Source organism: Balaenoptera borealis (genome assembly GCF_965194805.1).
Source record: "Balaenoptera borealis genome assembly, contig: HAP1_SCAFFOLD_1297, whole genome shotgun sequence".
Lineage (NCBI taxonomy): Eukaryota > Metazoa > Chordata > Mammalia > Artiodactyla > Balaenopteridae > Balaenoptera > Balaenoptera borealis.
Genome location: NW_028122922.1, coordinates 49276 through 74262, shown reverse-complemented (window position 1 = coordinate 74262; position 24987 = coordinate 49276). Strand labels below are relative to the sequence as shown.

The 24987-nt window shown below is 46.4% G+C and overlaps 1 protein-coding gene across 1 annotated transcript in view; it reads left to right on the top strand.

Moving 5' to 3' along the window:
* The window catches only part of LOC309621572 (uncharacterized protein), a gene marked incomplete at its 5' end in the record, with an annotated part of 164993 nt that overhangs the window by 95695 nt on the left and 44311 nt on the right, over positions 1-24987 (top strand). Inside the window, 2 exons of the mRNA XM_082408991.1 lie at positions 5742-5879; positions 18426-18563. Coding sequence (XP_082265117.1) covers positions 5742-5879; positions 18426-18563 — 276 coding nt within the window. The remainder of the gene's footprint in view (positions 1-5741; positions 5880-18425; positions 18564-24987) is intronic.

The following is a 24987-nucleotide window of genomic DNA, read 5'->3' as shown; positions in this document are numbered from 1 at the left end:
CTACCTCAAAATGATTACCCGAAAGTGGATTTCTTAAGTGCTTTTGGAAAGGGAAAAGTTATCTGATTACTTCAGATTCCTCACCTATAAAGTGGTTATAACACCACCACCAATAATAATAGCAGTAATAATTAATAGATGAATAAGCTGATCTATTGCGTATGATTTATATGGAGGAAGATACAATAAGTTCTAGAAAGACAAAGAAAAATCATGACAAGCATATTACGTTAACGAAAAAGAAATCCATAGATATTAATGAAAACTGGGGTATGTGGCAAGTATCGAAGCCTAATGAATTTACTAACAAATGGCATTCTGTACCATCCATGCAATATTATGAAAGTGAATTTTGCCCACTCTATTTTAGTGAATACTATTAACCAGAAAACACGATGGAGGTGATAGAGGTGAATGAATTCCTAGCCAATGCATACAGACAGAGAAGGTATGTCAGTAAAAAATGCATAACAAGCAACAGAATGCAATAAATGTGCATGTATAGGTAGCCACAACACATATAGACAAGTATTTCAATGAAAACCGGTACGAAGCAGACAGCAAAATAATAAGTGTAAAAGAGTTTCATTATTGTGCTCCTTCATATTTTTACCCAGCAAGTAAGAGGTATTAAGCCTAGGAGAAATATATATTTCAATGAATATAGCTTATATAATAAGCAGAAAGGAAGCTTAAAATGTATCAGGAAGGTTTTTGGATTTATCCTAGAACTTAGATTAGAATCATCTTCAGCATCCAAGAAGATGGCATCCCAAAACCTCAAAAAACCATCATGCCTAGAATCCAATTAAAAAAGATTTTCGAATGTAAGAAAATCCACAGGACTCCACAATATGGTTTTCGATAAACGTGGATGTTTGTTTGTTTTGTTTCTTTGGCCGCGCCGCGTGGCCCTGGCCGTGAAAGCACCGAGTCCTAAGCACTGGACCGCCAGGGAATTCCCTAAGTGGGGGGAATTAGAGATGTGGGGCTTGACTTTTTCTTCTTCTTCTTCTTCTTCGGTAGCTAAGATCTACAAGCGAACGATGGCTGTTGATCAATGTGCTCTCTGTGTTAGGAAGGAAATAACTGTAAAAATGAAAAGCAGCCTTGCCTTAGAACCTACATATCACACCAAGGAAAATAGTCCTTCTGATTCAATTTAGAAGATATCACTTAAAATGTTGAATTGGTGAAATGTCTACCTAGTTTAAAAATTAGAAAGAATAAAACACTGAAAAGCAGCCCCCTAGATAACCACTGTGGTTGCTTGTTTATAGGAGGCATCATTTCTAAAACGTATTTCTAAAATGTTTATATTCAAAACTGTCAAGTGGCCAACTGTATTCAGAGAGGCAATAAAAGAAAGAAAACGGAGTATGACTTTTCTGATAAGCTGCCTTTCCCGGTGATCCCCTGTTCTGGCCTTACTTTCCTTCTTAAGTCTGTTAATGTAAGGGTTTGCTACCATCAACTTGGTTTTGCCCTGCTCTGAGCAGGTTTCCCTCTGTGCTGTTTCTGCTTTAATTGAAAATCTTTGGTTCCCATCAGCATTCCATTGCAAACTCCGTTTTTCTTGAGAGCTCCTCTATGCTTTCCCTCTTCATTCTTACATTTTCTCCCATCTCTTGGTGCCTGTTGGCCTGTGCTAATGAAAACCATCCTAAACTTCCTTACGCTCGACTCTGTGCCTCCCTGTAGAGCCCAGTACTCTCCATCCTCTCTCCCTATTCTCTCTTTTCAACTAGTCGAAATCCTAGTGGAGGGAGACCATTAGAGATGAAACATCTTGGTATATATTGCTAGTTTTCTATGTCCCCTGGCTTTTCTATGTTTCTGTTGAAACACTCTTGAGAAGTGTCTGATTTCGTTTTCTACATGGGTACCCTTTAAGGCTCAATACTGGAAAAGAAGGGGATCAGAGTGATCAACCCAATGTGGTATCCTAACGTAACAGTTAAGGAAAGCAACAGGCTTTGTGAGACAGCCAGTGATTTGTCCAAAGTCACACAGATAGTAAACGTCAAAGTCAAAACTGAAATTAGGTCTCCAGACGTGTAGTTCAATACTTTCCCTCATTATTCCATGCTATTTTGAATCTCCTACTCAATTTAGGGGCAAAAGAAATCGAACGCAAAACTTTCCAAAGTTTCTTTTCTTACCTGACATGGTCAGAGAAGAGGAAGCATCCACTGCAGGTACAAGGGATGAGGAGACAACACTAGAGGATGTCTGAGTGGCTGCAGCTGAACGGCGCACGTGTCCAGTACAGAGGTCACTGGTTACTGGTCCAAACAGCTCCACGGAAACCCCAAGGCTCTACCAAGTGGTAGTAGGTTTGGGAGGAGAGTGATGTCACAAAGCAGGCAGTTGAAAGGTATGAGAGAGCCAATAGGGAGGTCCGATCCCCAACAGGAAGGCGGGCTTGGGTGAAGAGAGTGTAGGAGAGCTAAAACAACACCTGAGTTTCTGAGCTTTGGGGAGGAGGAAATCCTAGAAGACAGATTTACCTCCCCCAGGCTCTTCCATTAGGGAAATCATTGCCACATTTCTTACAGACGTTCATTAATACACTGAACTAAGAGTTACTTATATTCTACAGAGTATTCTATTTTATGTATCATATACTTAGAGCTATATAGATCTTATTTAATTAATAATCCTTAGGAAGGAAAGAGCCATCTAGTTTGAACTATTACAGTTGTTCTGAAATCAGATGTGTCTAATGAGTGAACTGATAGCAGCTTTTAAGGAGCCAAAGTAGGGATTAAGAAGCTCTCTTTGTAACTTGGTTCAAGAGTAGGGTGAAGTTTCTTGAGTGTACCTTGTGGAGAATGTTGTGGTCCAAGGCTCTTCTCTTTCAGTTTCTTCTCCTTGACTCCTACCTTCCTTGGGCTGGGCTAGGCTGGGGGCCAGGTTGGACTTGCGACTTAACATTTCTCTTCCGCTTTCTCTTTTTTTTTTTTCTTCCATTATGGGCATTGCTTCGAGGACAAGCCTTGATCTTGCATTGGACGTTACTTCCTGTCAACTTCCAGCAGCAGGAGTCTTCTTTTCAGTGCTTGATGCTTCACGAAATAGACTCTGCCCGTTGGCAGCAAATACCAGAGAGCTAGGAGACAGAGCTGGTTGCAGACCTTTCCTCTTCCAGCCTTTGGTTGCAATTGTTTGGCCCATAATTTGCTAGCTCTAGTTCCTTGGGCCACACAGGTATCCTGCCATCTCCAGCTCTTGTTATATGTGAGAGACATTCTGAACACTGTCCCTTTTTCTTTGCACAGAAGTATATACAGTGTGGCAGTTACTGTAATCTCCTCCGCCTTGCAAACAGCCACTCTAGAATCTTGGACCTCTAGGACTCTCTGTCTTGCATGCTTGGGGGCAAGGCCAAGCAAAATGAAGAGGAGAATAATTAGAGAAAGAGGAGGACGTTGGTGGAGAATTGGGAGCAGGTAAGGTGAAAGGGCACAGGAGAAAAGAGATGCATGTAGACTTTTTGGTTTCTGTGGGAAACAGGTTGACACACTTGGGCCTCATTTGGTATTAACAGAACAGAGAGTTAAAGATCTAAGTAGCTAGATAGTGTGCAGCAACTGCCATGAAGTCTGTACACTGAAGAGAAGAGTCTCACATCTAGTTTTCATTTTGTTTTATGTCATAGTACCTTATTTATAGCATTCACTGGTGTGTTTGTAGAATACAGATGTTTTCAAATGCTCTGGTTTTGTCTACATGGTTATCTCCTTGTCCTGTTTGTAAGGAATCCAACATTGTAAGACATATTGCATGTTTTTCTCTTGACGATTGTTGACCTTGAAGCGTCATGAACTAACTTGAGCTGTTGGATTCTGTGGAGAAACGTTCAAAAGGGTCTGTGAAAAAGGCACTGTGGTGAGTCGCATTATGCACCCGAGCGTAAGGAGCAAGATATCTGCCACCAGCCCAGCTTGGCCTGGATTGCCTCTGTTTTAGTTCCCCTGGTTAGTGCTTTTCTCCCTAACCACTCTTGTGACTGTGATAATGTGAGTAAGGGCGGAGTTGCTAATGATCTATGTGTGAGGTAAGCTGGTTTGAGGGAGGAAATCTATGGACCTAGTCATTTTCCTTGGTGGTAAGCTTTCAGGGGTGCAGAGATGGATCTTCCTGGGGCCTTTTCTGGTCCCAGGAAGATATCGCATAGATGGGACCTCCCAAGACACACATTGAATCTTTAGGCCTGTTTTTCCTATTATGAGGTACGAACGAGTTTCTTCACTGATGGGGATGATGCTTATCTGAGAAGAAATTGTGAAAGGTGGTGTAGTGTAGAGGTGTGGCTTAAGCTTTTAAGTTTTCCTCCAGGTTTTTCCCCTAAGCTTCCTACTTCGGACGGCCTACTTACATGATACTAGTAGGTGATGTCCGGCTAACAGCTTCCTAAATATACCTGCAAGCCAGATCAGTGTCTCTTTTCTCTGTATTCCCATGGAAATCAAGAGTCCCGCCGAATTTTCCATCGAAACAGTTGATTTGTGTTGTCTCTAGGAATTCTAAAGGGCGTACCGTTGCTTCCTAACCGGTGTCATTTGGGAGATCCGCCTCTGTACGTTCAAATGATTAATTTTGAGACTTTGCTCATGTGTGCAGTAAACCCTTGAATTCCCTAAGACCTTCCTTTCCTCCATCTCCTACCCCATTAAGCCCGCTTCAGTTCATCTCCTGAATTTCTTTGGAATCTGTCAGCCAGCTCTTCCTCAACTTCCTAATACTGAACTTGCCTGTCTGTTGCGATTAGGTCCTAACTGGTGTCCATATATCTTGTTTCCTTCCAATCCACTCTTCACACAAGAAACCTTCAAAGCAAGTTGGAACGTTGCTCATAAACATCGCTCACAAGCATTGTTTTGAGAATAGAAAACACACTGTTGGCCTTTAAGACTCTGCGTGGTCTAGAATCCTCTCTGCTTCTCTAGCCCCATCTTGTGCCACTTTTGCCCTCACTTTCTATGCTTCAGATACACTGAATTAACCTTAGTTCTCACTCATCTGACAGAAGTCAGTTCAGATACTATTTTTCACTGTGATTCCTAGCATTAAGGAATTTGATTATCAGGTTTTGTATGAGGACTATTTCATCAGGGGTACAGAAGTTCTGGCCATCTCTGGTTTTGGATATCCCTTATTTGTTGAGACCTTTGCGTTGTTTGGTTGCCTTTTGTCTGTTTTCCAGATGGGAAAACAGGAACAAGGGAAGTATAGGTTATTACTAGGTGGGGTTGAACAAGTGGAGCAGCAAACTGCAAAGCAGAAAGAAGAGGGACGTACTATAGAGGGATATGACTTCCATTCTCAAGGCGCCTGCATCCTGTGCAGGGAGACAGCCTAACATAAAATGTGCCTAACAACAAATATATTGACTTCTTACTAAAAATCTCCAGTTCATAGAACCGAGGGGTTTGTACCTTCTCCTTTAAAAGTGATAGTCCTGGGACTTCCCCGGTGGTCCCGTGGTGAAGACTCTGCGCTTCCAATGCAGCAGGCGTGGGTTCAATCCCTGGTTGGGGAGCTAAGATCCCACATGCTGCGCAGCCAAAGAAATTTTTTTCGAACGTTATACTCCTGTATTGTTGGCTTTAGTGGTTTAGATTTTGTTGTACTGTTAAGAAGATTTCAGTTTATTTACCGGGAACAAACAACACATAATGTAAAAATAGTTTCCCAGAAACGATTTCCATCATTCTCTTCCTCCCTTTCTCCCGCAGACTGGTGTTTCACCTTGACAAGTTCTCTGTCATTCCATAGGAAAGCTGTCTGGCTTGGAGGTTGCAATCCCAGGGAATTTTTCATCAGCGGGGAAGTCTCCATCACTACAGAGGAATCAAGGGAGAAGTCAGTCCCTGGTAAGTGAGATGCTCCCCCTAAACACCAACACAGCAGTCGTGTACCTTTCAAGGGGTTCAGGGGCAAGATGGGCAAGGCATTTCTACTAACTCTTCTTAAGGATCACGGACAGTGCCCTATGCTACGAGGTAAGCGGTGACTGCTGTAGTTCTTACTGGTGATCCTTTCCTGTCACTGATTCTCGGCTTTCTTTGTATTTCATAGGACTGTTGTCAGTCCAATACAAAATGAGTCTTATTTTTAAAAACCTGAAATGTTTTACAGAGCCTAGCATTCTCATATAGGGTCCTTTCCATTCTCCCCACTTTCCCGAGAGGCCAAGAACACTTCACACCATGAACTAGGAGAGGGGGTAGAGCCCTTTCTGATGAAATACATCAACAAAGACAGAGCCTTAGCCTGCTTGCTCTCTGGACAGGATCTCGGACCACAAGGTCTTCAATCCTGGTATAAATGAAGGAAGTGAGGACAGTTCAACTGGCACTCTCATAACAAGAGTTCGGAAACACCTTCCGAAGAGACTATAGCAGTAGATGAGGGAAGGGAGTGCTACAGTGTGGCAGTACAGGGGGAATGATCGGCTACAGCAGTGAAAAGTGTGGTACCGATTGGTGTGCTCTCGGGGTTCTTGTACATGTAGCATAGATGACCTCTACGGTGGCCCTCCCACCTTCCCACCTGCATTAGGTGTTCTTTTTTTTTGTAATTTATGTTTATGTATTTATTTACTGTTTGAACTTATTTATTCTACGTATTTATGTTTTTGGCTGCACTGGGTCTCTCATTGCTGTGCACGGGCTTTCTCTAGTTGGCGGCTAGCGGGGGCTACTCTCGGTTGCGGTGTGCGGGCATCTCATCGCGGTGGCTTCTCTTGTTGCGGAGCATGGGCTGTAGGCACGTGGGCTTCGGTAGTTGAGGCTCACGGGCTCTAGAATGCAGGCTCCGTCGTCGTGGCACATGCGCTTAGTTGCTGCACGGCATGTGGGATCTTCGCAGACCAGGGCTCGAACCCGTGTCCCCTGCATTGGCAGGCGCCACCAGGGAAGCCCTAGGTGTTCTCATATAGAGTCTAAAAACAGAGAGCACTGAGAGAAGGTAGTGGTTATTAAAGGCTCAGGATCTAAATTCTACCTGTCTCTACACCCCTTCCCAGCTGTCGATTTGACCCCATTTTTGAATGCTGACCTCATTGTTCAACTTTTCTCTGCCGTCTGTATACTCACCTTGAAAACTTGTTTCTGTGATGCGTTGAGCAGACACAGGGTGGCAGACTGCAGAGGTGGAAGCTGGTGGTCGGATATTTGTGGGCTGAATCTCCTTCAGTCCCATTCCCATTTCTGGTTGCCCAGAGGCCCTACTTCCTGTGTGTGACGCCGAGCCGTAGGATTGCGGGCAGGAGCCAAGTTCTCCATACAGTAAAGACCCCAGTGTGCCTTGGTTACAGTAATATACCTGGCTTCCTTCCTGGCAGGGAAGTGACAGGCGGCTATGCCCCTGCTTTGTTCGTGGGCCTCCTGATCCAGCAGTTCCCTTGGCTCTGCCCCTGTCGTCAGCTGCCCCTAGGATAACTCTGAGCCCTAGCCACTTCTCTGGTAGATTTCCCTATTCCCCCACTACAGTCACACCTGAATAAGGCAACTCAGACCTTTCAGAGATGTGTCCTGAACCTCTTGTTTTCTGAAATACCTATCTGGTGGTTGTGAGACTTAAGGCCAGCGTCCCCGAGAGACTTTTTCTGTTTCTCCTAGTAAACCTAGACTCATCTTCTGTCACCTTCAACTCTACTCCAATTGTGTTCTTTCAACCCAGACCTCTGACCCTGCTTTTTACTTCTGCCATTTCATCCTCGCTCCTGCTTCCTTTCCTAAATCCATACGTCTCTTTTGGCCTTCCTAGCCCTGGGCCAAGTTCCTTCCTCTTTGCTCAGTTTTTACCCCTTTCCTTCATTCTCCCATCCAACTTTCAGTCCTTCCTTTCTCACGCCCCAGTTAGCAGCATCTGAAAATTCGAAAGGTTTGTTACTCGTCTATTAATTGTATTCCATTTACTTATTCAGTTCTATACCTGTCTTACCTGTGTATGGAAGAACAGCTGGTAGCCAAGGTGGCACCAAGAATCCTAGCAGCTCTCACTTGACGTATCCGTAGTAGTCGGCAATTTCCATTTCGTTTTCCCTCTCGGTGAAAAATTGCAGCTTGCCCGAAGAGGTGTATCTGGCAGCATTCTCCCGTTGTTGTTGAGCCCGCCTCTTCATGGCCTCTCGCTCTGGCCTCTGCTCTTGTTCGATGGGCTTTGACATGACTGGCTCAGGCACGTTGGGTTCCCTCCATGGAACTCGTTGCTTGCTGAAGTCTTGGAGTAGAAAGTGGGTTTGGAGCTTGGGTGGGGACTGGCGCTTATTCACAGCAGGGGGAACAGGCTCCCGCTGGAGAGGAGCGCCAGATGAAGTTTTGGAGGGTGCAGGCCTAGGAGCAGCAGACTGAGGGACACGAGGCTGGGTATGGTTGGGCCAAGCCGGTTGGGTTGGGTTGGTCACAGTTGGCTGAGCTGGTTTGGCGGGGCCTGGCAAAGAGGCAGGAGCTGGCTGGGATGAATTGGCTGCAGCAGGTTGAGCTGAGTCAGTAGAACCAGGCTGGGCACGGTAAGCCCCAGCAGGCCGATGTGAGGCCAGAGACTGTGGCCTCCGAGGAGCGGGTCGAGCTTGAGGCTTGTCCCAGGCAGAAAAAGGCAGAGGTATCAACTTGACCTTCCCAGGAGGAGGCCGCTCATACTGGGCTGGAGACGGACACTCTGTTTCAGCACTGCTGTCTGGTTTCTGGGCTTGGACTTGCGTTTTCTCAGGACCCTTCCCCTCACGTGGGGTATGCCGCCATGGCTGGATAGCTGGGGGTGGCTGGGGGTCTTTGGGGTTGCTTGACTTTCCCAAGAGCCGACAGGAAGAGCGCCCAGTTTTCGTCTCATTCTTCTTCCCCAGCGCATGAAGAACCTTCACAGACTCCAGCATGCGCACGCCAAGGGAGGTTCGAGGCTTTTGAAAGCTCTGTTGGAGAAGCTCAGTTTGGTGTTCCTTTCGCTTCGTGTGGGGGATTGCTGGCTTCTCTTCTGCCTTGACTTTGTTCCCTGACTGCTTGTTCTCCTCAGCCTTGTTTCTCCCTCTGGTCCTTTTGGTCTTTTCCTGCCCGTGGCTCTTAGTTTTGCTGATCTTTCTGGATGCAGCTTTCTGAGGTTTGCCTTGAGAGTGCTTGGCCGTGTTCACAGGAGCCCTGTCACTGACTGCAGCGTGGCATGTAACCACTTCTCCCCCTAACAGGCACTCTGGATTCTTTGGCTGGATTTTGGCCTTGGGAGCGCCACTGATAGGCTCAGAGGCTTTCTGTTTGTTCTTCCTGGGTTGATCAGAGGGAACCTTTATGACACTTGGCTTTTCCTGCACCTGATTCACCTTAATGGCTCTGGTGTCTTTAGCTTTGATCACGTTGGGACCTTGGGATTGATCAAGATCTTTCAAAGGATTAAAGAGCTGGGGAAGGTGAATATCCTCCGCCAGTGTAGTAATGTCTGCAAGACCACTGCTAGGTTCAATCCCATTTTCAAGTGTCCCTAGGTCCTGACGACTCCGGCTGTTCTCTCCCAGATCAGCATTTTCAGAACCAGGCTGCTCCTCTTGGCTGAGGGGATCGGTGCAGGCCAGCGGCTGGTGAATATCAGGGATTCCTAAAGGGAGTAGTGGAGGATCTTGGTTCTCTGTTGGGATCTGGTAGGCATCCAGAGGCTTTGAAAGCTTGGTTTTGATATCATCCACGTGCTTACTCTCTATTTGTCCCTGGCTTGGAGCTGGAGGCAGGGCCAGGAGACGCCTGGCACTCTGGACTGGAGCTGTCACTGAAATGTCCCCAAGTTCAGATGGTGGGTTACTCTCAAGTATGTGGCTGTTTCTGCTACTGCAGGACTTGGGGAGTTCTTGACTTTGTGTCACACAAAACGTCTGGCTTGGAGGTTGCAATCCCAGGGAATTTTTCATCACCAGGGGGGAGGTCTCCATCCCTACAAAGGGATCAAGGGAGAAGTCAGTCCCTGGTAAGTGAGATGCTCCCCCTAAACACCAACACAGCAGTCGTGTACCTTTCAAGGGGTTCAGGGGCAAGATGGGCAAGGCATTTCTACTAACTCTTCTTAAGGATCACGGACAGTGCCCTATGCTACGAGGTAAGCGGTGACTGTTGTAATTCTTACTGGTGAGCCTTTCCTGTCGCTGATTCTCGGCTCGCTTTGTATTTCATAGGACTGTTTATAAGTCCAATACAAAATGAGTCTTATTTTTAAAAACCTGAAATGTTTTACAAAGCCTAGCATTCTCATATAGGGTCCTTTCCATTCTCCCCACTTTCCCGAGAGGCCAAGAACACGTCACACCATGAACTAGGAGAGGGGGTAGAGCCCTTGCTGATGAAATACATCAACAAAGACAGAGTCTTAGCCTGCTTGCTCTCTGGACAGGATCTCGGACCACAAGGTCTTCAATCCTGGTATAAATGAAGGAAGTGAGGACAGTTCAACTGGCACTCTCATAACAAGAGTTCTGAAACACCTTCCGAAGAGACTATAGCAGTAGATGAGGGAAGGGAGTGCTACAGTGTGGCAGTACAGGGGGAACGATCGGCTACAGCAGTGAAAAGTGTGGTACCGATTGGTGTGCTCTCGGGGTTCTTGTACATGTAGCATAGATGACCTCTACAGTGGCCCTCCCACCTTCCCACCTGCATTAGGTGTTCTTTTTTTTGTAATTTATGTTTATGTATTTATTTACTGTTTGAACTTATTTATTCTACGTATTTATTTTTTTGGCTGCACTGGGTCTCTCATTGCTGTGCACGGGCTTTCTCTAGTTGGCGGCTAGCGGGGGCTACTCTTGGTTGCGGTGTGCGGGCTTCTCATCGCGGTGGCTTCTCTTTGTTGCGGAGCATGGGCTGTAGGCACGTGGGCTTCGGTAGTTGAGGCTCACGGGCTCTAGAATGCAGGCTCCGTCGTTGTGGCACATGCGCTTAGTTGCTGCACGGCATGTGGGATCTTCGCAGACCAGGGCTCGAACCCGTGTCCCCCGCATTGCATTGGCAGGCGGATTCTTAACCACGGCGCCACCAGGGAAGCCCTAGGTGTTCTCATAGAGAGTCTAAAAACAGAGGGCACTGAGCGAAGGTAGTGGTTATTAAAGGCTCAGGATCTAAATTCTACCTGCCTCTACACCCCTTCCCAGCTGTCGATTTGACCCCATTTTTGAGTGCCGACCTCATTCTTCAACTTTCTCTGGCGTTTGTTATACTCACCTTGAAAACTTGTTTCTGTGATGCGTTGAGCAGACACAGGGTGGCAGACTGCAGAGGTGGAAGCTGGTGGTCGGATATTTGTGGGCTGAATCTCCTTCGGTCCCATTCCCATTTCTGGTTGCCCAGAGGCCCGACTTCCTGTGTATGACGCCGAGCCGTAGGATTGCGGGCAGGAGCCAAGTTCTCCATACAGTAAAGACCCCAGTGTGCCTTGGTTATAGTAATATACCTGGCTCCCTTCCTGGCAGGGAAGTGGCAGGCGGCTCTGCCCCTGATTTGGAATCTGAGATGGTGTTCCCTGAGCAAGGCTGGCAGAAAGCGATGGATGTAGAGGGACCATGTTCTTGGCGTCTGAAGTTTTATCATACTGGGCTGCCAGAAACATGGAGGAGGCAGCTGTGTGGCGGTCAGTGAGTGCCAGAGTAAAGTCTCCGAGTGAAGAAGAATTCTTTTCAGTGCTTGCTGTGATGTCCCACTCAAGAACACCTGGATAGGAAGCAGCTGAAGTGGAGATCTGGCTGTGGTCAGTAACTCCAGATAACATAGTCGTGCTAGAATGTTGGTAAAGGTAGGCACTACCCATGAGTGTCTGGAAAGGGGTACCAGTAGCCGATGCCGAACTGACGGCAGGGGCAGAGACTCTGGAGAAGTTGCAGACACTTCGTGTTAGGGAAGTTGCATTGCTCACCACAGGAGGAGAATGCTGCAGAGAATTTAGAGTTCCAAGTAGAGATGGATGTTGGAAATTTTCTGTAAGAACAAGAGGGTCATGAAAAACTCAGGGAGGTTGAGAAATTCTCACTACGTTTGAGGAACGGCATCATCTGAAGGTTCTTGCTATCAGGACACCTCTACTATCACTACTTCCTGAGAAACCCAAAATCAGACAGTTGATGATGGCTGTAAGGACTGAGCAGTTTTCCACTCTTCTCTATTAACTGCCTGTGCTCCCATCTTGGGCACAGACGGGCAGAAGAGCCAAGTGGTGTGGTTCAGAGATTGTTCTCTAGGCTGGAAGCAACCTTCTCCCTGCCCTGTCTTTCCCTTCAGCCTGCACTCGTATTGACTTCTATGCTATTTCCTAGACTGGAAGCATTTTAGAACTAGGAGGCCCTTAGAGAACTTCGATGTTCTCAGTCTCATTTCGTGAGTAAGGAAACTGAGGCTCAGAGAGGTCGGGTTGACTTGTTCAAGTTCTCTCATTATGTTAGTATCATTACCAGGTTTCAGAACCTAAGTATCCTGACTTCCTTGCCAGGACTCCACTCTGAGCATGATACTGCCAGAAAGCAGGAGAAATAGAACTTATAATATAGGCATTTTTTTTGTCCATTAGAAAACAGTACGGCTATTACCATTGTCGTCTTCGGTGTCTCCCTTTGCTTGTGCAGTTCCCACGCTATTACCTAGAGGTGACGTACAGCTCAGTCCAACTGGTGAATTGAAAGAGTCATTTTTGCCCTCTTCAAGCCCGGTTTCTCATCCTACCTCAAAATGATTACCCGAAAGTGGATTTCTTAAGTGCTTTTGGAAAGGGAAAAGTTATCTGATTACTTCAGATTCCTCACCTATAAAGTGGTTATAACACCACCACCAATAATAATAGCAGTAATAATTAATAGATGAATAAGCTGATCTATTGCGTATGATTTATATGGAGGAAGATACAATAAGTTCTAGAAAGACAAAGAAAAATCATGACAAGCATATTACGTTAACGAAAAAGAAATCCATAGATATTAATGAAAACTGGGGTATGTGGCAAGTATCGAAGCCTAATGAATTTACTAACAAATGGCATTCTGTACCATCCATGCAATATTATGAAAGTGAATTTTGCCCACTCTATTTTAGTGAATACTATTAACCAGAAAACACGATGGAGGTGATAGAGGTGAATGAATTCCTAGCCAATGCATACAGACAGAGAAGGTATGTCAGTAAAAAATGCATAACAAGCAACAGAATGCAATAAATGTGCATGTATAGGTAGCCACAACACATATAGACAAGTATTTCAATGAAAACCGGTACGAAGCAGACAGCAAAATAATAAGTGTAAAAGAGTTTCATTATTGTGCTCCTTCATATTTTTACCCAGCAAGTAAGAGGTATTAAGCCTAGGAGAAATATATATTTCAATGAATATAGCTTATATAATAAGCAGAAAGGAAGCTTAAAATGTATCAGGAAGGTTTTTGGATTTATCCTAGAACTTAGATTAGAATCATCTTCAGCATCCAAGAAGATGGCATCCCAAAACCTCAAAAAACCATCATGCCTAGAATCCAATTAAAAAAGATTTTCGAATGTAAGAAAATCCACAGGACTCCACAATATGGTTTTCGATAAACGTGGATGTTTGTTTGTTTTGTTTCTTTGGCCGCGCCGCGTGGCCCTGGCCGTGAAAGCACCGAGTCCTAAGCACTGGACCGCCAGGGAATTCCCTAAGTGGGGGGAATTAGAGATGTGGGGCTTGACTTTTTCTTCTTCTTCTTCTTCTTCGGTAGCTAAGATCTACAAGCGAACGATGGCTGTTGATCAATGTGCTCTCTGTGTTAGGAAGGAAATAACTGTAAAAATGAAAAGCAGCCTTGCCTTAGAACCTACATATCACACCAAGGAAAATAGTCCTTCTGATTCAATTTAGAAGATATCACTTAAAATGTTGAATTGGTGAAATGTCTACCTAGTTTAAAAATTAGAAAGAATAAAACACTGAAAAGCAGCCCCCTAGATAACCACTGTGGTTGCTTGTTTATAGGAGGCATCATTTCTAAAACGTATTTCTAAAATGTTTATATTCAAAACTGTCAAGTGGCCAACTGTATTCAGAGAGGCAATAAAAGAAAGAAAACGGAGTATGACTTTTCTGATAAGCTGCCTTTCCCGGTGATCCCCTGTTCTGGCCTTACTTTCCTTCTTAAGTCTGTTAATGTAAGGGTTTGCTACCATCAACTTGGTTTTGCCCTGCTCTGAGCAGGTTTCCCTCTGTGCTGTTTCTGCTTTAATTGAAAATCTTTGGTTCCCATCAGCATTCCATTGCAAACTCCGTTTTTCTTGAGAGCTCCTCTATGCTTTCCCTCTTCATTCTTACATTTTCTCCCATCTCTTGGTGCCTGTTGGCCTGTGCTAATGAAAACCATCCTAAACTTCCTTACGCTCGACTCTGTGCCTCCCTGTAGAGCCCAGTACTCTCCATCCTCTCTCCCTATTCTCTCTTTTCAACTAGTCGAAATCCTAGTGGAGGGAGACCATTAGAGATGAAACATCTTGGTATATATTGCTAGTTTTCTATGTCCCCTGGCTTTTCTATGTTTCTGTTGAAACACTCTTGAGAAGTGTCTGATTTCGTTTTCTACATGGGTACCCTTTAAGGCTCAATACTGGAAAAGAAGGGGATCAGAGTGATCAACCCAATGTGGTATCCTAACGTAACAGTTAAGGAAAGCAACAGGCTTTGTGAGACAGCCAGTGATTTGTCCAAAGTCACACAGATAGTAAACGTCAAAGTCAAAACTGAAATTAGGTCTCCAGACGTGTAGTTCAATACTTTCCCTCATTATTCCATGCTATTTTGAATCTCCTACTCAATTTAGGGGCAAAAGAAATCGAACGCAAAACTTTCCAAAGTTTCTTTTCTTACCTGACATGGTCAGAGAAGAGGAAGCATCCACTGCAGGTACAAGGGATGAGGAGACAACACTAGAGGATGTCTGAGTGGCTGCAGCTGAACGGCGCACGTGTCCAGTACAGAGGTCACTGGTTACTGGTCCAAACAGCTCCACGGAAACCCCAAGGCTCTACCAAGTGGTAGTAGGTTTGGGAGGAGAGTGATGTCACAAAGCAGGCAGTTGAAAGGTATGAGAGAGCCAATAGGGAGGTCCGATCCCCAACAGGAAGGCGGGCTTGGGTGAAGAGAGTGTAGGAGAGCTAAAACAACACCTGAGTTTCTGAGCTTTGGGGAGGAGGAAATCCTAGAAGACAGATTTACCTCCCCCAGGCTCTTCCATTAGGGAAATCATTGCCACATTTCTTACAGACGTTCATTAATACACTGAACTAAGAGTTACTTATATTCTACAGAGTATTCTATTTTATGTATCATATACTTAGAGCTATATAGATCTTATTTAATTAATAATCCTTAGGAAGGAAAGAGCCATCTAGTTTGAACTATTACAGTTGTTCTGAAATCAGATGTGTCTAATGAGTGAACTGATAGCAGCTTTTAAGGAGCCAAAGTAGGGATTAAGAAGCTCTCTTTGTAACTTGGTTCAAGAGTAGGGTGAAGTTTCTTGAGTGTACCTTGTGGAGAATGTTGTGGTCCAAGGCTCTTCTCTTTTAGTTTCTTCTCCTTGACTCCTACCTTCCTTGGGCTGGGCTAGGCTGGGGGCCAGGTTGGACTTGCGACTTAACATTTCTCTTCCGCTTTCTCTTTTTTTTTTTTCTTCCATTATGGGCATTGCTTCGAGGACAAGCCTTGATCTTGCATTGGACGTTACTTCCTGTCAACTTCCAGCAGCAGGAGTCTTCTTTTCAGTGCTTGATGCTTCACGAAATAGACTCTGCCCGTTGGCAGCAAATACCAGAGAGCTAGGAGACAGAGCTGGTTGCAGACCTTTCCTCTTCCAGCCTTTGGTTGCAATTGTTTGGCCCATAATTTGCTAGCTCTAGTTCCTTGGGCCACACAGGTATCCTGCCATCTCCAGCTCTTGTTATATGTGAGAGACATTCTGAACACTGTCCCTTTTTCTTTGCACAGAAGTATATACAGTGTGGCAGTTACTGTAATCTCCTCCGCCTTGCAAACAGCCACTCTAGAATCTTGGACCTCTAGGACTCTCTGTCTTGCATGCTTGGGGGCAAGGCCAAGCAAAATGAAGAGGAGAATAATTAGAGAAAGAGGAGGACGTTGGTGGAGAATTGGGAGCAGGTAAGGTGAAAGGGCACAGGAGAAAAGAGATGCATGTAGACTTTTTGGTTTCTGTGGGAAACAGGTTGACACACTTGGGCCTCATTTGGTATTAACAGAACAGAGAGTTAAAGATCTAAGTAGCTAGATAGTGTGCAGCAACTGCCATGAAGTCTGTACACTGAAGAGAAGAGTCTCACATCTAGTTTTCATTTTGTTTTATGTCATAGTACCTTATTTATAGCATTCACTGGTGTGTTTGTAGAATACAGATGTTTTCAAATGCTCTGGTTTTGTCTACATGGTTATCTCCTTGTCCTGTTTGTAAGGAATCCAACATTGTAAGACATATTGCATGTTTTTCTCTTGACGATTGTTGACCTTGAAGCGTCATGAACTAACTTGAGCTGTTGGATTCTGTGGAGAAACGTTCAAAAGGGTCTGTGAAAAAGGCACTGTGGTGAGTCGCATTATGCACCCGAGCGTAAGGAGCAAGATATCTGCCACCAGCCCAGCTTGGCCTGGATTGCCTCTGTTTTAGTTCCCCTGGTTAGTGCTTTTCTCCCTAACCACTCTTGTGACTGTGATAATGTGAGTAAGGGCGGAGTTGCTAATGATCTATGTGTGAGGTAAGCTGGTTTGAGGGAGGAAATCTATGGACCTAGTCATTTTCCTTGGTGGTAAGCTTTCAGGGGTGCAGAGATTGATCTTCCTGGGGCCTTTTCTGGTCCCAGGAAGATATCGCATAGATGGGACCTCCCAAGACACACATTGAATCTTTAGGCCTGTTTTTCCTATTATGAGGTACGAGTTTCTTCACTGATGGGGATGATGCTTATCTGAGAAGAAATTGTGAAAGGTGGTGTAGTGTAGAGGTGTGGCTTAAGCTTTTAAGTTTTCCTCCAGGTTTTTCCCCTAAGCTTCCTACTTCGGACGGCCTACTTACATGATACTAGTAGGTGATGTCCGGCTAACAACTTCCTAAATATACCTGCAAGCCAGATCAGTGTCTCTTTTCTCTGTATTCCCATGGAAATCAAGAGTCCCGCCGAATTTTCCATCGAAACAGTTGATTTGTGTTGTCTCTAGGAATTCTAAAGGGCGTACCGTTGCTTCCTAACCGGTGTCATTTGGGAGATCCGCCTCTGTACGTTCAAATGATTAATTTTGAGACTTTGCTCATGTGTGCAGTAAACCCTTGAATTCCCTAAGACCTTCCTTTCCTCCATCTCCTACCCCATTAAGCCCGCTTCAGTTCATCTCCTGAATTTCTTTGGAATCTGTCAGCCAGCTCTTCCTCAACTTCCTAATACTGAACTTGCCTGTCTGTTGCGATTAGGTCCTAACTAGTGTCCATATATCTTGTTTCCTTCCAATCCACTCTTCACACAAGAAACCTTCAAAGCAAGTTGGAACGTTGCTCATAAACATCGCTCACAAGCATTGTTTTGAGAATAGAAAACACACTGTTGGCCTTTAAGACTCTGCGTGGTCTAGAATCCTCTCTGCTTCTCTAGTCCCATCTTGTGCCACTTTTGCCCTCACTTTCTATGCTTCAGATACACTGAATTAACCTTAGTTCTCACTCATCTGACAGAAGTCAGTTCAGATACTATTTTTCACTGTGATTCCTAGCATTAAGGAATTTGATTATCAGGTTTTGTATGAGGACTATTTCATCAGGGGTACAGAAGTTCTGGCCATCTCTGGTTTTGGATATCCCTTATTTGTTGAGACCTTTGCGTTGTTTGGTTGCCTTTTGTCTGTTTTCCAGATGGGAAAACAGGAACAAGGGAAGTATAGGTTATTACTAGGTGGGGTTGAGCAAGTGGAGCAGCAAACTGCAAAGCAGAAAGAAGAGGGACGTACTATAGAGGGATATGACTTCCATTCTCAAGGCGCCTGCATCCTGTGCAGGGAGACAGCCTAACATAAAATGTGCCTAACAACAAATATATTGACTTCTTACTAAAAATCTCCAGTTCATAGAACCGAGGGGTTTGTACCTTCTCCTTTAAAAGTGATAGTCCTGGGACTTCCCCGGTGGTCCCGTGGTGAAGACTCTGCGCTTCCAATGCAGCAGGCGTGGGTTCAATCCCTGGTTGGGGAGCTAAGATCCCACATGCTGCGCAGCCAAAGAAATTTTTTTCGAACGTTATACTCCTGTATTATTGGCTTTAGTGGTTTAGATTTTGTTTTACTGTTAGGAAGATTTCAGTTTATTTACCGGGAACAAACAACACATAATGTAAAAATAGTTTCCCAGAAACGATTTCCATCATTCTCTTCTTCCCTTTCTCCCGCAGACTGGTGTTTCACCTTGACAAGTTCTCTGTCATTCCATAGGAAAGCTGTCTGGCTTGGAGGTTGCAATCCCAGGGAATTTTTCATCAGCGGGGAAGTCTCCATCACTACAGAGGAATCAAGGGAGAAGTCAGTCCCTGGTAAGTGAGATGCTCCCCCTAAACACCAACACAACAGTCGTGTACCTTTCAAGGGGTTCAGGGGCAAGATGGGCAAGGCATTTCTACTAACTCTTCTTAAGGATCACGGACAGTGCCCTATGCTACGAGGTAAGCGGTGACTGTTGTAGTTCTTACTGGTGATCCTTTCCTGTCACTGATTCTCGGCTTTCTTTGTATTTCATAGGACTGTTGTAAGTCCAATACAAAATGAGTCTTATTTTTAAAAACCTGAAATGTTTTACAGAGCCTAGCATTCTCATATAGGGTCCTTTCCATTCTCCCCACTTTCCCGAGAGGCCAAGAACACGTCACACCATGAACTAGGAGAGGGGGTAGAGCCCTTGCTGATGAAATACATCAACAAAGACAGAGTCATAGCCTGCTTGCTCTCTGGACAGGATCTCGGACCACAAGGTCTTCAATCCTGGTATAAATGAAGGAAGTGAGGACAGTTCAACTGGCACTCTCATAACAAGAGTTCGGAAACACCTTCCGAAGAGACTATAGCAGTAGATGAGGGAAGGGAGTGCTACAGTGTGGCAGTACAGGGGGAATGATCGGCTACAGCAGTGAAAAGTGTGGTACCGATTGGTGTGCTCTCGGGGTTCTTGTACATGTAGCATAGATGACCTCTACGGTGGCCCTCGCACCTTCCCACCTGCATTAGGTGTTCTTTTTTTTTGTAATTTATGTTTATGTATTTATTTACTGTTTGAACTTATTTATTCTACGTATTTATTTTTTTGGCCGCACTGGGTCTCTCATTGCTGTGCACGGGCTTTCTCTAGTTGGCGGCTAGCGGGGGCTACTCTCGGTTGCGGTGTGCGGGCATCTCATCGCGGTGGCTTCTCTTGTTGCGGAGCATGGGCTGTAGGCACGTGGGCTTCGGTAGTTGAGGCTCACGGGCTCTAGAATGCAGGCTCCCTCGTTGTGGCACATGCGCTTAGTTGCTGCACGGCATGTGGGATCTTCGCAGACCAGGGCTCGAACCCGTGTCCCCTGCATTGGCAGGCGCCACCAGGGAAGCCCTAGGTGTTCTCATATAGAGTCTAAAAACAGAGAGCACTGAGAGAAGGTAGTGGTTATTAAAGGCTCAGGATCTAAATTCTACCTGTCTCTACACCCCTTCCCAGCTGTCGATTTGACCCCATTTTTGAATGCTGGCCTCATTGTTCAACTTTTCTCTGCCGTCTGTATACTCACCTTGAAAACTTGTTTCTGTGATGCGTTGAGCAGACACAGGGTGGCAGACTGCAGAGGTGGAAGCTGGTGGTCGGATATTTGTGGGCTGAATCTCCTTCAGTCCCATTCCCATTTCTGGTTGCCCAGAGGCCCTACTTCCTGTGTGTGACGCCGAGCCGTAGGATTGCGGGCAGGAGCCAAGTTCTCCATACAGTAAAGACCCCAGTGTGCCTTGGTTATAGTAATATACCTGGCTTCCTTCCTGGCAGGGAAGTGACAGGCGGCTATGCCCCTGCTTTGTTCGTGGGCCTCCTGATCCAGCAGTTCCCTTGGCTCTGCCCCTGTCGTCAGCTGCCCCTAGGATAACTCTGAGCCCTAGCCACTTCTCTGGTAGATTTCCCTATTCCCCCACTACAGTCACACCTGAATAAGGCAACTCAGACCTTTCAGAGATGTGTCCTGAACCTCTTGTTTTCTGAAATACCTATCTGGTGGTTGTGAGACTTAAGGCCAGCGTCCCCGAGAGACTTTTTCTATTTCTCCTAGTAAACCTAGACTCATCTTCTGTCACCTTCAACTCTACTCCAATTGTGTTCTTTCAACCCAGACCTCTGACCCTGCTTTTTACTTCTGCCATTTCATCCTCGCTCCTGCTTCCTTTCCTAAATCCATACGTCTCTTTTGGCCTTCCTAGCCCTGGGCCAAGTTCCTTCCTCTTTGCTCAGTTTTTACCCCTTTCCTTCATTCTCCCATCCAACTTTCAGTCCTTCCTTTCTCACGCCCCAGTTAGCAGCATCTGAAAATTCGAAAGGTTTGTTACTCGTCTATTAATTGTATTCCATTTACTTATTCAGTTCTATACCTATCTTACCTGTGTATGGAAGAACAGCTGGTAGCCAAGGTGGCACCAAGAATCCTAGCAGCTCTCACTTGACGTATCCGTAGTAGTCGGCAATTTCCATTTCGTTTTCCCTCTCGGTGAAAAATTGCAGCTTGCCCGAAGAGGTGTATCTGGCAGCATTCTCCCGTTGTTGTTGAGCCCGCCTCTTCATGGCCTCTCGCTCTGGCCTCTGCTCTTGTTCGATGGGCTTTGACATGACTGGCTCAGGCACGTTGGGTTCCCTCCATGGAACTCGTTGCTTGCTGAAGTCTTGGAGTAGAAATTGGGTTTGGAGCTTGGGTGGGGACTGGCGCTTATTCACAGTAGGGGGAACAGGCTCCCGCTGGAGAGGAGCGCCAGATGAAGTTTTGGAGGGTGCAGGCCTAGGAGCAGCAGACTGAGGGACACGAGGCTGGGTATGGTTGGGCCAAGCCGGTTGGGTTGGGTTGGTCACAGTTGGCTGAGCTGGTTTGGCGGGGCCTGGCAAAGAGGCAGGAGCTGGCTGGGATGAATTGACTGCAGCAGGTTGAGCTGAGTCAGTAGAACCAGGCTGGGCACGGTAAGCCCCAGCAGGCCGATGTGAGGCCAGAGACTGTGGCCTCCGAGGAGCGGGTCGAGCTTGAGGCTTGTCCCAGGCAGAAAAAGGCAGAGGTATCAACTTGACCTTCCCAGGAGGAGGCCGCTCATACTGGGCTGGAGATGGACACTCTGTTTCAGCACTGCTGTCTGGTTTCTGGGCTTGGACTTGCGTTTTCTCAGGACCCTTCCCCTCACGTGGGGTATGCCGCCATGGCTGGATAGCTGGGGGTGGCTGGGGGTCTTTGGGGTTGCTTGACTTTCCCAAGAGCCGACAGGAAGAGAGCCCAGTTTTCGTCTCATTCTTCTTCCCCAGCGCATGAAGAACCTTCACAGACTCCAGCATGCGCACGCCAAGGGAGGTTCGAGGCTTTTGAAAGCTCTGTTGGAGAAGCTCAGTTTGGTGTTCCTTTCGCTTCGTGTGGGGGATTGCTGGCTTCTCTTCTGCCTTGACTTTGTTCCCTGACTGCTTGTTCTCTTCAGCCTTGTTTCTCCCTCTGGTCCTTTTGGTCTTTTCCTGCCCGTGGCTCTTAGTTTTGCTGATCTTTCTGGATGCAGCTTTCTGAGGTTTGCCTTGAGAGTGCTTGGCCGTGTTCACAGGAGCCCTGTCACTGACTGCAGCGTGGCATATAACCACTTCTCCCCCTAACAGGCACTCTGGATTCTTTGGCTGGATTTTGGCCTTGGGAGCGCCACTGATAGGCTCAGAGGCTTTCTGTTTGTTCTTCCTGGGTTGATCAGAGGGAACCTTTATGACACTTGGCTTTTCCTGCACCTGATTCACCTTAATGGCTCTGGTGTCTTTAGCTTTGATCACGTTGGGACCTTGGGATTGATCAAGATCTTTCAAAGGATTAAAGAGCTGGGGAAGGTGAATATCCTCCGCCAGTGTAGTAATGTCTGCAAGACCACTGCTAGGTTCAATCCCATTTTCAAGTGTCCCTAGGTCCTGACGACTCCGGCTGTTCTCTCCCAGATCAGCATTTTCAGAACCAGGCTGCTCCTCTTGGCTGAGGGGATCGGTGCAGGCCAGCGGCTGGTGAATATCAGGGATTCCTAAAGGGAGTAGTGGAGGATCTTGGTTCTCTGTTGGGATCTGGTAGGCATCCAGAGGCTTTGAAAGCTTGGTTTTGATATCATCCACGTGCTTACTCTCTATTTGTCCCTGGCTTGGAGCTGGAGGCAGGGCCAGGAGACGCCTGGCACTCTGGACTGGAGCTGTCACTGAAATGTCCCCAAGTTCAGATGGTGGGTTACTCTCAAGTATGTGGCTGTTTCTGCTACTGCAGGACTTGGGGAGTTCTTGACTTTGTGTCACACAAAACGTCTGGCTTGGAGGTTGCAATCCCAGGGAATTTTTCATCACCAGGGGGGAGGTCTCCATCCCTACAAAGGGATCAAGGGAGAAGTCAGTCCCTGGTAAGTGAGATGCTCCCCCTAAACACCAACACAGCAGTCATGTACCTTTCAAGGGGTTCAGGGGCAAGATGGGCAAGGCATTTCTACTAACTCTTCTTAAGGATCACGGACAGTGCCCTATGCTACGAGGTAAGCGGTGACTGTTGTAATTCTTACTGGTGAGCCTTTCCTGTCGCTGATTCTCGGCTCGCTTTGTATTTCATAGGACTGTTATAAGTCCAATACAAAATGAGTCTTATTTTTAAAAACCTGAAATGTTTTACAAAGCCTAGCATTCTCATATAGGGTCCTTTCCATTCTCCCCACTTTCCCGAGAGGCCAAGAACACGTCACACCATGAACTAGGAGAGGGGGTAGAGCCCTTGCTGATGAAACACATCAACAAAGACAGAGTCTTAGCCTGCTTGCTCTCTGGACAGGATCTCGGACCACAAGGTCTTCAATCCTGGTATAAATGAAGGAAGTGAGGACAGTTCAACTGGCACTCACATAACAAGAGTTCTGAAACACCTTCCGAAGAGACTATAGCAGTAGATGAGGGAAGGGAGTGCTACAGTGTGGCAGTACAGGGGGAACGATCGGCTACAGCAGTGAAAAGTGTGGTACCGATTGGTGTGCTCTCGGCGTTCTTGTACATGTAGCATAGATGACCTCTACAGTGGCCCTCCCACCTTCCCACCTGCATTAGGTGTTCTTTTTTTTGTAATTTATGTTTATATATTTATTTACTGTTTGAACTTATTTATTCTACGTATTTATTTTTTTGGCTGCACTGGGTCTCTCATTGCTGTGCACGGGCTTTCTCTAGTTGGCGGCTAGCGGGGGCTACTCTCGGTTGCGGTGTGCGGGCTTCTCATCGCGGTGGCTTCTCTTGTTGCGGAGCATGGGCTGTAGGCACGTGGGCTTCGGTAGTTGAGGCTCACGGGCTCTAGAATGCAGGCTCCGTCGTTGTGGCACATGCGCTTAGTTGCTGCACGGCATGTGGGATCTTCGCAGACCAGGGCTCGAACCCGTGTCCCCCGCATTGCATTGGCAGGCGGATTCTTAACCACGGCGCCACCAGGGAAGCCCTAGGTGTTCTCATATAGAGTCTAAAAACAGAGGGCACTGAGCGAAGGTAGTGGTTATTAAAGGCTCAGGATCTAAATTCTACCTGCCTCTACACCCCTTCCCAGCTGTCGATTTGACCCCATTTTTGAATGCCGACCTCATTCTTCAACTTTCTCTGGCGTTTGTTATACTCACCTTGAAAACTTGTTTCTGTGATGCGTTGAGCAGACACAGGGTGGCAGACTGCAGAGGTGGAAGCTGGTGGTCGGATATTTGTGGGCTGAATCTCCTTCAGTCCCATTCCCATTTCTGGTTGCCCAGAGGCCCGACTTCCTGTGTATGACGCCGAGCCGTAGGATTGCGGGCAGGAGCCAAGTTCTCCATACAGTAAAGACCCCAGTGTGCCTTGGTTACAGTAATATACCTGGCTTCCTTCCTGGCAGGGAAGTGACAGGCGGCTCTGCCCCTGATTTGGAATCTGAGATGGTGTTCCCTGAGCAAGGCTGGCAGAAAGCGATGGATGTAGAGGGACCATGTTCTTGGCGTCTGAAGTTTTATCATCCTGGGCTGCCAGAAACATGGAGGAGGCAGCTGTGTGGCGGTCAGTGAGTGCCAGAGTAAAGTCTCCGAGTGAAGAAGAATTCTTTTCAGTGCTTGCTGTGATGTCCCACTCAAGAACACCTGGATAGGAAGCAGCTGAAGTGGAGATCTGGCTGTGGTCAGTAACTCCAGATAACATAGTCGTGCTAGAATGTTGGTAAAGGTAGGCACTACCCATGAGTGTCTGGAAAGGGGTACCAGTAGCCGATGCCGAACTGACGGCAGGGGCAGAGACTCTGGAGAAGTTGCAGACACTTCGTGTTAGGGAAGTTGCATTGCTCACCACAGGAGGAGAATGCTGCAGAGAATTTAGAGTTCCAAGTAGAGATGGATGTTGGAAATTTTCTGTAAGAACAAGAGGGTCATGAAAAACTCAGGGAGGTTGAGAAATTCTCACTACGTTTGAGGAACGGCATCATCTGAAGGTTCTTGCTATCAGGACACCTCTACTATCACTACTTCCTGAGAAACCCAAAATCAGACAGTTGATGATGGCTGTAAGGACTGAGCAGTTTTCCACTCTTCTCTATTAACTGCCTGTGCTCCCATCTTGGGCACAGACGGGCAGAAGAGCCAAGTGGTGTGGTTCAGAGATTGTTCTCTAGGCTGGAAGCAACCTTCTCCCTGCCCTGTCTTTCCCTTCAGCCTGCACTCGTATTGACTTCTATGCTATTTCCTAGACTGGAAGCATTTTAG